This window comes from Branchiostoma lanceolatum, chromosome 4 (assembly GCF_035083965.1).
Source record: "Branchiostoma lanceolatum isolate klBraLanc5 chromosome 4, klBraLanc5.hap2, whole genome shotgun sequence".
In the NCBI taxonomy this organism is placed as follows: Eukaryota; Metazoa; Chordata; class Leptocardii; order Amphioxiformes; family Branchiostomatidae; genus Branchiostoma; species Branchiostoma lanceolatum.
Window position 1 is genome coordinate 18,869,218 of NC_089725.1, and position 12,924 is coordinate 18,882,141.

Below are 12,924 nucleotides of genomic sequence, written 5' to 3' on the forward strand. Positions count from 1 at the left end.
AGGAAGAAAAAAAAAAGGGCCCATTATTTTCTGTCCTTGCATTCGCTTTACCAATTAAGCTTATATGTGCTTAAGTCATATGATAATACACAAAGTAAGGGTCTTCTCAATGTTATGGGTGTAAATATGAAACTTTCAGCCAATACATGCAGAGGTACAGATAACATAAAAGACAGTTTTCAACAGAAATGTTTGAACATAACATAACATAACATAACATAACATAACATAACATAACATAACATAACATAACATAACATAACATAACATAACATAACATAACATAGTGTTCGGATAGGAGGCATATTGCCTGTGAGATCCGCGTGAAGCAAATTTTCCCATTGTTATTCAGTAGGGACTGCCTCTTGCAGGGTGTTTCCAAGCAACAAATGAGATTTCACCCTGGTAACATAAATCAAGGAGGTTAACCTCCTTGCAAATTAGGGTTCTTTATTGAACTTGGACCGTGTGCCAATTCAACAAACATGAGGACAAAATGGCACGTAGATTGGAAGGTACAAAAGAGCCCTAGAAGAATGGTCAGAAGAGACGACATTACCTGTTTGTACAGTGCAGCACAGTTGGCCTCACTCCCCTTGACCAGAGAGCACAGCCTGTCCAGCACCCGGCAGACCACGTTAGCATTGCAGCCACAGTCGCTGGACACCAGCAGGTCCAAGGTCAAGGAACACAGCTGGGGGTACACCAGGAGCGTGGGGTGGGCGTGGTCCGAGAACATCTCCATGGAGACTGAGGAAAGTGCTCTCTGCTGTCTTGAACCTGTCAATCATGAAGAATGGTGTACCAGTGAGAGGTTGTGGGACTTATGCAGAATGAGACGCAGTATTTATAGTTACTGTAAATCAATGGGTACTGCACAGTCCTACCAGAAAATCTGGTTTTCCACATAAACAGGTTGTATGATTCATATCAAACACTATAATAGCACACCTCTTACCCCATTAAAGAATCTATCTTATCTGACAAGAAATACCTCAGGACACAAGTACAGAATCTTGCTTCAAAACAGCTGCTCTGACATTTCATGCATAAGTCATGTGCTTTACTTCCTTGTTCAATCACATGTTATTAATGTTTTCCCAGAAGACAGGAAGCTTGATCTGGCCAGCTGCCAGAGCAGCAGACTATAATACATGTATATCATTGGCTCAATAATGTCTCAACATGTTCCTATTTGCATTGCTGTTGATATCAAGCTCAGGTTTCCTGCAAAACAAACCACATCCTAACACAGGTGGGGATCATGGACTGAAAAACATCCATGTGACACTGCAAGGGCTGAGAAGAAGCAAGCTTTATGATTGAATTGTGACACAATCAGGGTTAAAGGTTAGCAGGTTGGGGTGGACTTTTTCACAAACTCAACAGGTGTCACCTGGGATACAACTGTACAGCATGTATGACTCAGAACCTAATTATGAAAAGTTTATTGAACATAGTATCCTGAAGAGAGGCAAGGCAACAGACAATGATCAGATGTACATAACTATTCTTCCAAAACTGTCTTGAAGTTGTTAAGGAGTCAAGTCTTATTTTCTTCATTCTAAATTTTCTGCAAAGATTCATAGTGTATTTAAGTGAACTTTGCCATGCACTACTCAGATCTTTCATCTTTTTTCTCTTCTATCTCAATAGTTTATAAGTATTACTAAAGAGGACAAAGGGTCCTAGAAGCAAAGACTTGGGTTGTCGTGGGTTTTGAACTTTGTTAATATCCAGCTCAAACTTCCTATTAGAAAAGCCACATCCTGCTTACCAGATAGCAGAAATCTGTCACGGCTTGTCATGATGACAAGAGTTTTTCTTACACCTGTTTGCTTTAGGAAGTTTGTAGAAGCAAAAGCATCATCGTATAAACAAACACACTGGGAAAACAAAAGGCAATCTAGGTCACCCAGACAGTTTAAATACAACACTGCTGGGAAAGTGTAGACAGCAGGCATCCTGTGACACAATATCACAAGTCTAGATTAGACTTGACTTTGAAAGAATGGTGGATGGATACAGGACTGGTATGTTTTAGGAAAAAAAAAAGGAAAAAAATTGGTCACCCAGGGCATAGTGTTTCACTGTCAAAGTCAAGGTAAATGTATACGACTACTACCAAAAATTTCTACAAGGAGCTAAGATTTTCCCACTGTTTCTCCCATATCAGCAGTATTTACTCTTCTCAACTGAAGAGTACATGTATACAGCAGACACTGCACCGGAGAAAAAATGTTAACTAGCAGTAGACGCACTTGACCTTTCCACTTAATGGCTGACCTATTCTGTAAGAAATCAGCAGACAGCATCACTCTCAACTTCCCTTCCTCACATGCCTGAGAGGTCTGCCAGCTGAAAGACCGTGAAGATTAAAGGTGCACCATAACTCATTCAGCATGACTGAGAAAAAGTAACTGACAATACTAAACCAATGGCCTCTCAATGAAGATTTTTCCCTCCTATCCCCTGTACCCATTAAAATTGTCCGGGGAAATCTAATCATTAGTCCTTTACTGTCATGACGAATAGTGTTAGCATCTTCTAAGCTGAAACTGAATGAAAGTACTTTTCCTTTCTTTGTTGTAAGACCTGATGAAAAGCCATGACTCAGTCTGAAAGACTTCAACACGATCAAACACCAAAGAAAAGAGGATGATCTCTCTCTGTGACATCATCTCCTTCTCGGGCGTCTTAAGTGTTTGAGTGCACATGTGCGGCCATTCCATGGATTCCTGGTCACAGTCAAAATGCACAACAAACATTCCAGCTGCTGGAAGCTCCCATCATTGCTAAAGGTGATCTCCTCAGCCAGGATTTCAGGTGACCACAAAAATTCAGGACCAAACCTTATAAGGAGAGAAGTCGGGTCTCAACAGCTCTAACTGACAAGCAGACTTGAAACCGGAGGACTAGAAGTTTCTCCTGAATTCTTCCTGAAGTTTTTGCCATCAAACCATGTTCCCAAAATACCTATTTGTATACGTCTGACACCTGTATTTGAGTAATATTTCGTGTTTTAGTAGAACTGTTTTTAGCACAACACAACACAACAGCTTTCCTGGCAATGGCATTTGCTGGCAAATTATTAAATGTGAAGCTGTTATCAAAGAATATTCTAAAAAGTTGTCTTGACCTAATTTGGAAGGGAGGGACCTTTCTAGGTGGCCTACATGCACATACACTTCCTGCACTTCCACAAACAACAGATTGCTTCGCTCTACATAAATCACATCCTGGACTTGAGTCAGCAATGTCCTGACAACAGGATTGAGGGAAAAACAACGAGATGCCGGCATGCCACGATGGATGCTTCTTTTGAAATCATAAAACTTCTTTTCTTTGCTTTGTTAAGCTGTGGATTTCTTTAAGAACCTGTGAGATGACATCACCAAACAATCCTGCTATGTTCTGAGAAGTGCCTACTGTGGACAAGTTTAACAACATTTTTCCTTAAGATGCTTACCACTCAAAGGAGCCATCTTTGCCCTAAAGGTGGCACACAAAGCCAAGACCTCCTGCAGTGTTCTCGCCAGCGCCCGTCCTCCCGTCATTTGACGGGTTTTTGTCGCTCATGACGGACAAAATTTTTGCTCAACCCGTCATTTTTAATGGACAAAATCGGTGTGTAAAGATATTTAGATAGAGCTTAGAATTTTCAAAAACTCCAGAAGATCAGCGGAAGTTCGTGACGAGGGCAATCTAGATCATTTCTAATGCCCCGGCTGGCGACAACCCCAGCAACACACAGAGAGCGGCGTGGTGGTTGCTAGACATATTTGTTGGCGGCCGAAAACTCGGCGTCATGCGCCGCCCTCCCCACTACAGTTTTGGCCGGTCGCATCAGGCTGACGTTTATTTCTGTTTTGTCCCTCTCGGTTCACCGTGAGTTATTGTCATCAAAGAAGCCTTAAAATTCAGAAATACTCCTATAGCTATCAGGCTTTCTGTAATCTATGTACAGTATTAAAGTTTTAAGCCGCGGCGGCTGAGTTCTTCCCGCAAGAAATGGTAAACAGGCGTCAGATCAGATATTGTAATCTACCAATCACAGCGCGCGTCTCCGTCGCGTCAAGAAAAAACGACCAATGACATGCGAGTCTTGCTACTCGCGAGATTTCAGCTAAGCGTGAATTTGCGAGATTTAGGGGGATGGCGGGAATCGCAAGGATCGCACGACGAAGCGGCTGTTGGAAGGCTTGAATCGACAACTTTTGAACACATTCAGTGCAGTTACCGGAGAAATTAACCGCGGAAAACATGGGACAAAAAATTGAACGTCTTCATTGCGTTCTTTCTCAAAGTAGGGTGCCAAATTCCTCATTACGTTCAATATTTACAGGGCGCATACGGAACAAGTGTTGAAAAGTTGTGTTTTATTTTTGCCGACTTATTCTGTGTGCATTTTTTGTAGGACGTAGCTGATACGTAATAAAGTTTTGTTGCGCTAAATTTTCTTTTCTTTGCCGATTGTATACAACATAGAAGTGTAGCTTGTGTGTGAAGTTGTGAACATTCGATATTTCCGCGATGACGGCACGCCTCCCCAAAAAATTAAGCCTGAAACCCTTGTGTAATTTTTCACCGAAAGAGATGTCATTAAACTAAGCTTATTCTACCAGGAAATTTGCCCCTCAAAATGCAGGAAATAGCGTTTCAGAGGGTCTAGATCCCGGACCCCCCAAGAATGGTCACGCCTCCGGCGCGACGCCTCGCGCCGTCGGCGCTCGATATGTTCTTCCCCGAAACAAAATTTAAATGACGGGTAAAAATTTCAGGCTGGCGAGAACACTGACCTCCTGTGTTCTAGACAACTACAATGTACATGACATTGAATATGTGTACTTGTGCTTTACTCCTAACTAGGAACTATCTTTGTGCCTATTGGCTTCTGTCATGTGTCATGCTCTTTTGTTCACACATGGCCCTTCCGTGCTAGCTTCTTTAAAAGAGATGGCACCTATGAAATCTGCTTAGTCTGACAAAATTGCTCCACACACATGCATAAAGGTTCCAAGTCTGATTCTTGAATTAAAGATATTCAGTTCATCAAATTTTGCACTTACAAGACTTGGAGTCGTCCATGTCCCGTTCGCTGTCTGCTTCGTAGCCTTCCTCCACGCTCCAGCGGTCACTCTGCTCGCTGCCAGTGTCGCTTATGGCCTGAAGCTCCTCCAAGAACAGGTCTTCATCCAACAGCTCATCATTGCCATCCTATTGGGTAAATACATCAAGGATAACGCATGGTAGAGGTGGATATTTACATATACATGTATATAGAGAGGTTAAGTATCACAGATTATGCTACTAACAGTAACTTAGGTTTTTGGTCTGCACCTGTAATGGTTATAATAAAATTCATATTTTGTATGGATATCCAAATGTACCATTAACTTTGAATACAACAAAGCATAAGTATATACTTGAGCAACATATACAAAACAATTATTGTTTCTCACCCTTACCAACCAATCTTTCTATCTCGTTCTTTCTTTCAAGAACCAGACATCCGCAAGCTCAGCAACAAAATTTTATAGACCTTCCACCTTCTTCAAAATGAGTCAATGGCACGTTCCTTAATTTGCTGTCATACCCATGTGCCAGAAATGATCACACAGTAATGCTGCACTACTAATTTCTGGCACGTGTTTATGACTGTGCAATCATTTCTGGCACGTGTTAATAACAGCATAAGCAACGTGCCAACAGTAATATTACGGGACACCAGGCAAGGGTTGGTGATGTTCTGTTTGTTTTTATAATGCCCCTGTCATTTACAAATTGAATGCACTTTTGTTGAAATGTTCTTCCAACAATTTTCTCTTCACTATGGTCACAAAAAAGATTGGGTAAAGTCATGAGAAAAGGGGTAAATAAAAGGGACTATTGCTACCGGTACTGAATATTTAAGTGATACAGTTCTCCTCAGAATATGAGGTTTCCTTCAAGTTGGGAAAAAGTTTATTGTACCAGAAGGCGTTGGAGGTGTTGTTGAGACAAAAGCAAACACAGGGATTGATTCATAATGACAAATTTGTCACACAAACATGGCATGTGTGTTTTACACTCCAGGGACTTCATATGACATAACATATTTATTACTTCAGTCCATAAAGAGTCTTTCCATAAGGGCTGTTGAAGTGTTTTCGCATTAAGTACTTCCTTGTTGAGTTTCTGAGTCATAGATATTCTCATGCAACTAGAATAGAATAGAAACATTTTATCCAAATTTTCAGACATTCACATATGAAAATATTGAAAGTAATCTGTTTTATTCAGCTTTTGACTCACTGAGCAATAAGGCCACACCAACTTAATTTTATGGATGACATCCTCTGGAGTCCCCAAAACTAATGCGCGAGGGCGAAAAAAAGAAAAATCTAGCAAAAAAAAAAAAGATAAACCGGAGGACTAAATGGCTGGTATTGCCAATTAAACCACAGAACACAGTGTAACAAACAAACAAGTCTTTATTTGTTGGCATTAGCTCATATTAAAGTAGCCTGGGTGCCATCCTATTTCTACCGGGGCTCCTACACTCGCTTCCCTAAAATTTTTTTTAGAGAAGCGAGTGTAGGAGCCCCGGTAGAAATAGGATGGCTCCCAGGCTAATATTAAAGTGCTTTTAACATGGATGATGCCTGGTTTAAAGACCCATATGTAACATTTGGCCGTTCAAAGAAAAAAAAATGTGTTCGGCTGTGTACACAACATCACGCCTTCAGTCAGAGCAAGTATTGTCATATCATGAACAATATACTACTGGGCTCATGAGGGGCGGCGCCCACTTCAATCGCTCCTAGTCACATACATACCAGTTGTGTTGGACAATGTGAGTGTATATAGTGTATTACGACAAGCGGGCTCAATGCTGCCCCTTTGCGGCAGTATGAGTCTACAAGTATCTTCGGAGGTGATTTTTTTTTTTTTTTTTGAGAATAGGCGAAAATCAATGCGCGCGCGGATGTCATCCATAAAATTAAGTTGGTGTGGCCTAAACAGATATAACTAAGACCAAATTACTGTAACAGTTGCTCTACCAAATCACAAGCAAAGTTTGGAAAACAAAACTTATGTTTTATAGCACAAGTAGTCCAAAAACTTGCTGACAGACATGACATCAGGAAAAAGAGATGGGAGACCACAAATTAGGTCACCATGGTATGAGGTTAAGGATTAGGTGTAGTTCTCTTAACCCCTTCAAAGAAAGCCCAAACACAACCCACCTTCCATATACACTGCACATTCACCAGAGTATGTACAAGTCAGTATATGTTTAAACTGGAGAGAGATGGTTATCTTTGTGCGATACGCTTTCCAACAAATCTCTTCTGTCTTTTGTTACTATTAGATAGAATTCGGCAATTATGTTAGCGAGTATCATTAGATTTATCCAAAGTGAAGAGGCAAATTTTGTAAGTCAGTGACAGTCCTTGAATATTTACAAATCATTAAGTAGCCTTCCTTATCCCAAAGACACATGTTGACGTAGCTCTCTGTCAACACAACTGAAACAGGACCCCTTCCATAATCACAAACCCTGCTTCCCGTACTCACAACAGGTGCCTGTAAGGCTTTAGTCTCCCCGGCTCTCCGGCCCAACAGGATTTTGACATTGCAGCTTTTTTTTATTGCATACTGTATCATGATCATGCCCTCTGATTGCTATCTCATTCTGATAGCAATCAGATGTTTTCTACATAGTTGACCGGTATACAGTCTACGTTGTAGACATGGGAGTCCTCAGAATTAAGTGGCATTAACTGATTAAGAAAATGTGTTAACAGCAAAAAACTGTGATATCAAAAGGTTCGACCCCCTCCATTTGGCCAAATAAAACTAGTTGACAATTTCCCTTGTTAGTATTGATGCATACATTAACAAGGTGAGTCTGCTTGACAACACTGGAAAACACTAATTACTGTGGAGTAAACTACTGTGGGGGTCAGGGTGACCCAGATCTATCAGAACAAAGCAGTTCCACAAACATGGCTGGGAAGTATGCAGGTCATGCACAGAGGACATCAAAAGTTAAGCCCCTGTGATATCTGAATCATTGTTGTCAGACATGGTACAATAATGGTAGGAAAAGGAGTTTTCAAACTGTTACTGCAAACCAAATACAAAATGTAGGTGCTTGAAACTACATGTACAATGATCCCATTCGTAACATTTTGTCCTTTGAAGTTGGTAGTCTATTTGTTTGTCAAATGATAACAGGAAACCATATGGGCCCTCACAAATCACGCTTCTAGATGTCTGTATGAAAAACTTTCTTGTCTATTGCACCTGCACTCCTTCTGACATCCTGGAGCTCTTACCAGTGACCCATGTACCATTTCAACTTTCACACAACCACTACAACTCCCTTACCTCAAACATCCAAAGATATCAGTGGAAAATCGATTGGACTTCTCGAGGTAAACTGAGGTCAGTGACTGCAATGACAGATGCTCTTTCTGTGATAAATGACACCCTGCTCTGGTGACCCACACACTGTTTCAACATTCACACAACCCCGACAAGTTTCCTAACTCAAACATCCAGAGTTATTAGTGAAAAAACATTTGGACTTAATGAGGTACTTTTTGAGGTCAGGATGATCTGACTGGCAAGACATATGCTCTTCTTCCAATAGAACTGTGTGGTGACAACAATTCTTTAGTTACCCTGGTACACATTTCTACATCTGGACTCCACCAGCGAGAGACACAGCTACAACAACAGAGCTGCACACTGCAGGGCTTGCTAACCAATAGACCAAAATACACCGCTGATTCAACCCCCCTAACATTGTCATCTAAAGAAAAGACATTGACTAGACTATTGCACACTAGACTTCCCTGTCTTACAAGGAGCTTTATCCCTCGATCTACAGTAACTGTAGACTGAAAGTTGCTGTCATTAGATACTGTAGGGGCCACGTTATTAGCTTTACACAAGACTTGGATTCACTGTAGCTGTAAACATATGTTTGGTACTTAGAATGTACGATAGGGCATGGAGAGCTGCGTGTACTCACCAGTGACATATCAGGCAGAGCGGGGATGGCTGGCAGCCCATCTGGTGAGGCGAGCATCAGAGTTGCGGAGTTGAGCAGGGCATCGCACAGCGCATGGCCGTAGGGCGAGGATGCCAGGCCAGACTGCAGCAGTGGCGTCTTGATGCACTGGATCACCTGGTCAACTGTCATTCGCTGGGAAAATGATGAAAAAAAGACATTTAGGCAATGTACATAGGCATCCCCAACAGAAAGATCAATTCAACATACCTGGTAAAAAATTTTGATCCAATCCCAGGAATTCTTTCTGTCATTTTCCAAAGGCATCAGTAAAAAGATTTTGTTTAGTTGTAGTTCCATATTGGATCAAACTCATCAAAGCTTTAACTTAAATCAGATAGAATTCTTTATTGGAGACTGTATTATGTCAGACTGTATCAAGTCATCATTCAATTCAGCAAGTGCTCAAGGAGCTGTATCCAGTATGTGCAGTTCTCTGAGGTAACAAAGAAATTTCACAAAAAGCATCAGGGAACACATGTCAATTTGTCAACTCTCATGTGCACAGGGCTTTGATAGGTAAATATAGCCGACTCTGATGAAGAGGCTAAAATTAGTTGCACACCAAAAATACATGACAATTGATCTTTCTGTCAGCATCTTGATAGATACAGATGACATTAAGCTCTAGGCATCTATCAGTGACTGTCACATCAAAGACATTATATAGGATCAACTGACGTGAGTGTATTCCATCATCTTCTACTGCTGTTCTATTCCCCTTTCAAGTGAGGATTTGCTGTAACAACCAGTATAAAACCAGATTTCTAGTCCAAGCATACATAGTATCGCTGTACCCTTACTAAGGCCTTAGGATCACCCTTTGAACAACCTTGAACTAGTCACACACAGACTACAAACAGAACGCTGTGCCCACCACAGCCTACGGGGACGCGTCACGGACATTTTAAGGCATCACTGTTTGCTATTCACACCGGATGCACGTCATGCACGTCTTGGTCAAAACAGAGCAATGATTTAAGTCAGCAGCTCCTCCCTGGGTATATGGAGCACGTCACTTTAAGGTTATAAAAGTTGTTCTCCAAATTTCTGGGGTACCATGTTGGAAGCCATACATTTCACCTTGTTACTGGATATCATGTTTTATATGTTGTTTGAAAGAGCATGGTTTTGTTTTCATGTCTCTCTACAATAGATGAAAGTTTGACAGATTCGTGCTGGAGAACACCCATCGAATTATGTGCAACCTGATTTTAATAATTAAACATATTAAATTTTACTTTGTGCATGAAGCCCTATTAAGCCCTAAAACAGCAAATCTTCCTATTATTAAAACTTTAAACTTGTGTCAAGCAAGATTGACACAATTTGGGAGGAACTGCAACTGTTGCTCTGCACATTGCTGACATTTCTGTCTGAGGCTTGAACTTCTTGGTAACCTTTCAAGCTTATTTGCCAAATTATAATTGCAAAGGTTTGGCAAGATTTATAGTGAACAAACAGAGGCCACCACTGCTGATGTCAGTGAAGCTAAGACTAAAAATAGTCAACGTTGCCAGGCACTAACAGCGACAATAGCTGCTGCCACATTGACCACTGGATTCTAACCCTTGCAGGTCATGACCTCTCACCTTTACAGCATTCGGGATATCCACAGCACTTCCAGTGGCCGCAACACTCGAGGCAGTCTTCAAACAGATGGCTAGGGTCGACTCAAACAACGACAAGATGTAATAGAAGTCTCCCTTTTCCCCAGACAGGGACGTGTCCTTCAAAGTTCTATCAGTCAGATTAGACTGGACACTAATGGAGTCAAGGTCAGGAGAGGCAGTCTCTTCCTGATGGTCGTCAGAGGACATGGCATCTGTAGCAGCTGTAGATGCTGTCAGCGTGCTCCCATCATGTAAATCGCTGTTGCAGAAGGAGTTAACAGTCAGGGTCAGCAGGTGGGAGGCACAGGTGTACCCACCCTGCTGCAGGAAACAGTCTCTGAAGGTTGGAACGGTACAGAACAGCTGACCACATGTTCTCCATACATCTGCCACCATCCCCAGGTTCTCATCTGACGGGAGTCTGACTGCGTCCACGTTGAGAGGGGTGCTGGATAACAACAAGTTCATGTGCAATGCAGCTGCCAAATTTACCCCAAATGGCGCCTCGCGGTCCCATGTGTTCTGGTTCAAACTGGAGTCAACTAAAGACTGGTTAGCCTGGCTCTCAGACACCATGTTCAGAGCCAGTTTCACTAGGACAGTGACCACATTTCCTGACATCTTGTGTCCGTCAGAGTGGACGCTCCTCTTCCTAGGTACATTGCTGAGCCGCCGGTGAGGAAAGGGGAGACCGCCACTGTGTACGGACGATACAGAGCTTGTGGAAACTTCCAGGCTGGAGCGGCGACTTCCAGGGGCAGGGCTCACCTGACGGCTCTGGTGGCTGTGGTCATCGGGCTGGAGAAGTACTTCAAACACCTGCAGGGGAGAGGAACGGATTCATTTTCTGCAATCATTTGAACATGAAGATTTGACTATATGAAGATTTGACTACATCACACTAAAGAGAAAGGGGACCACTAAGCCAGGGCTGTCTCCAGCTTTAAGTTTTTTCCCATCTCACTTCTTGTTTGGGAGCCCATATTGTTAATTTTTGTTATATACATTTTCACCAAGTCATGAAGTTTATTTTTTGGACAAATGGAGGGAATTTTTTTTCTGTCCCAACAAGCGGTCCTCCAGACAGCCCTGCACCCTCCTTGCCTGCACTAAGCATTCAATCCATAGCAAAGGCAACAAGATTAACATGGTATGGAATGTTGTAGTCACAGCGCACCTGTAGGACCGCTGGTCGAACGGAGGCCACATGCAGCAGCTGGGCCAGGTGGTGCACCCCTCCACAGCTGAGGAACAGGTGCTGAGACGACGGCGAGGTCAGCAGGACAGGGAAGGCCAGCAGACAGCACTCCATCACTGCACGGCTAGGCGAGTCGGCTTTCACGCTCTGCTCAGACGTGCGGAAAACTGCAGGGGCTTCTTGTAGCAGTGGTAGGTACACCTGAATATGAAAGGAAGAAGGAATCATTAAGTCATTCTGGGAAATAAATTTGATGCTTTTATAACGTACATAGCACAGGATAAGTTGAACATCAGATGTTGTGGTTCAGAAAAAAGACGTTACCAAGCAGCCGCAGAGAGACCACTGTAAAAGCCAAGTCATGACCTTGGCTACCTGCCAGTCTAATGTGCGTGGACCATAACAACAAAGTGTCCTAATCTGTGGTCAGTGCAGTAAATGGAGCAAATCTTAGTCTGACTCACAAGCTGAGAACGCTTCCAATGACCCTGACATTAAACGCGAAGAAGCTACCAGTGACCAAAATACATTTCACAGTTTACATGATGATTTCGGGAAAGGAATTTTATATTCAACACCTGTGACTGAGCTGTGACATTTAGCTCAATTTGAACAATAACTTATTGACAAGAGTTACTGAAAAGAATAGCCTTGATCACTACATGAACATTTCTTTAATAATCTAAAAAATTATTTGTGCTACTTTCTGAAGAGAGTGAAAAGAAGCCCTGTGAAAACTGTACTGTGTAAAACATCAACACTTATTTTACATCCATGTGTGATTATTTCCGGCTTCCTGTGTTAAGTACATGGCAGTGGCAATGTCAACACTATAAAGATGTTTGTTTGTTTTCAGATCAGTGACTGTGGATAATCCAAGGGCACCTGTAAGGCCATCAGTGAGTAAGCAAATGAGTGAATGAGTCTGTGACCAAGTGAGTGAGACGCTACGGCCCGATTTACACACAAGTTTTCAGAGTCGACTCCGGGTTGTGTGTGAGGAGCTTTGGGCTGTTCAAGTGGAGTTTCCCTAATAGAAAACACTACTT

At 42.2% G+C, this 12,924-nt stretch overlaps 1 protein-coding gene across 2 annotated transcripts in view; it reads right to left on the bottom strand.

Annotated features, from left to right (window-relative positions):
• LOC136433120 (lysosomal-trafficking regulator-like) overlaps positions 1-12,924 on the bottom strand; it is a 61,214-nt gene that overhangs the window by 23,503 nt on the left and 24,787 nt on the right. For both annotated transcript variants that reach the window (XM_066424947.1, XM_066424949.1), the window contains exons 9-13: positions 11,855-12,076; positions 10,657-11,496; positions 9,026-9,199; positions 5,070-5,217; positions 560-780 (exon numbers count right to left, since the gene is read on the bottom strand). In XM_066424947.1, the coding sequence (XP_066281044.1) occupies positions 560-780; positions 5,070-5,217; positions 9,026-9,199; positions 10,657-11,496; positions 11,855-12,076 (1,605 nt within the window). The remainder of the gene's footprint in view (positions 1-559; positions 781-5,069; positions 5,218-9,025; positions 9,200-10,656; positions 11,497-11,854; positions 12,077-12,924) is intronic.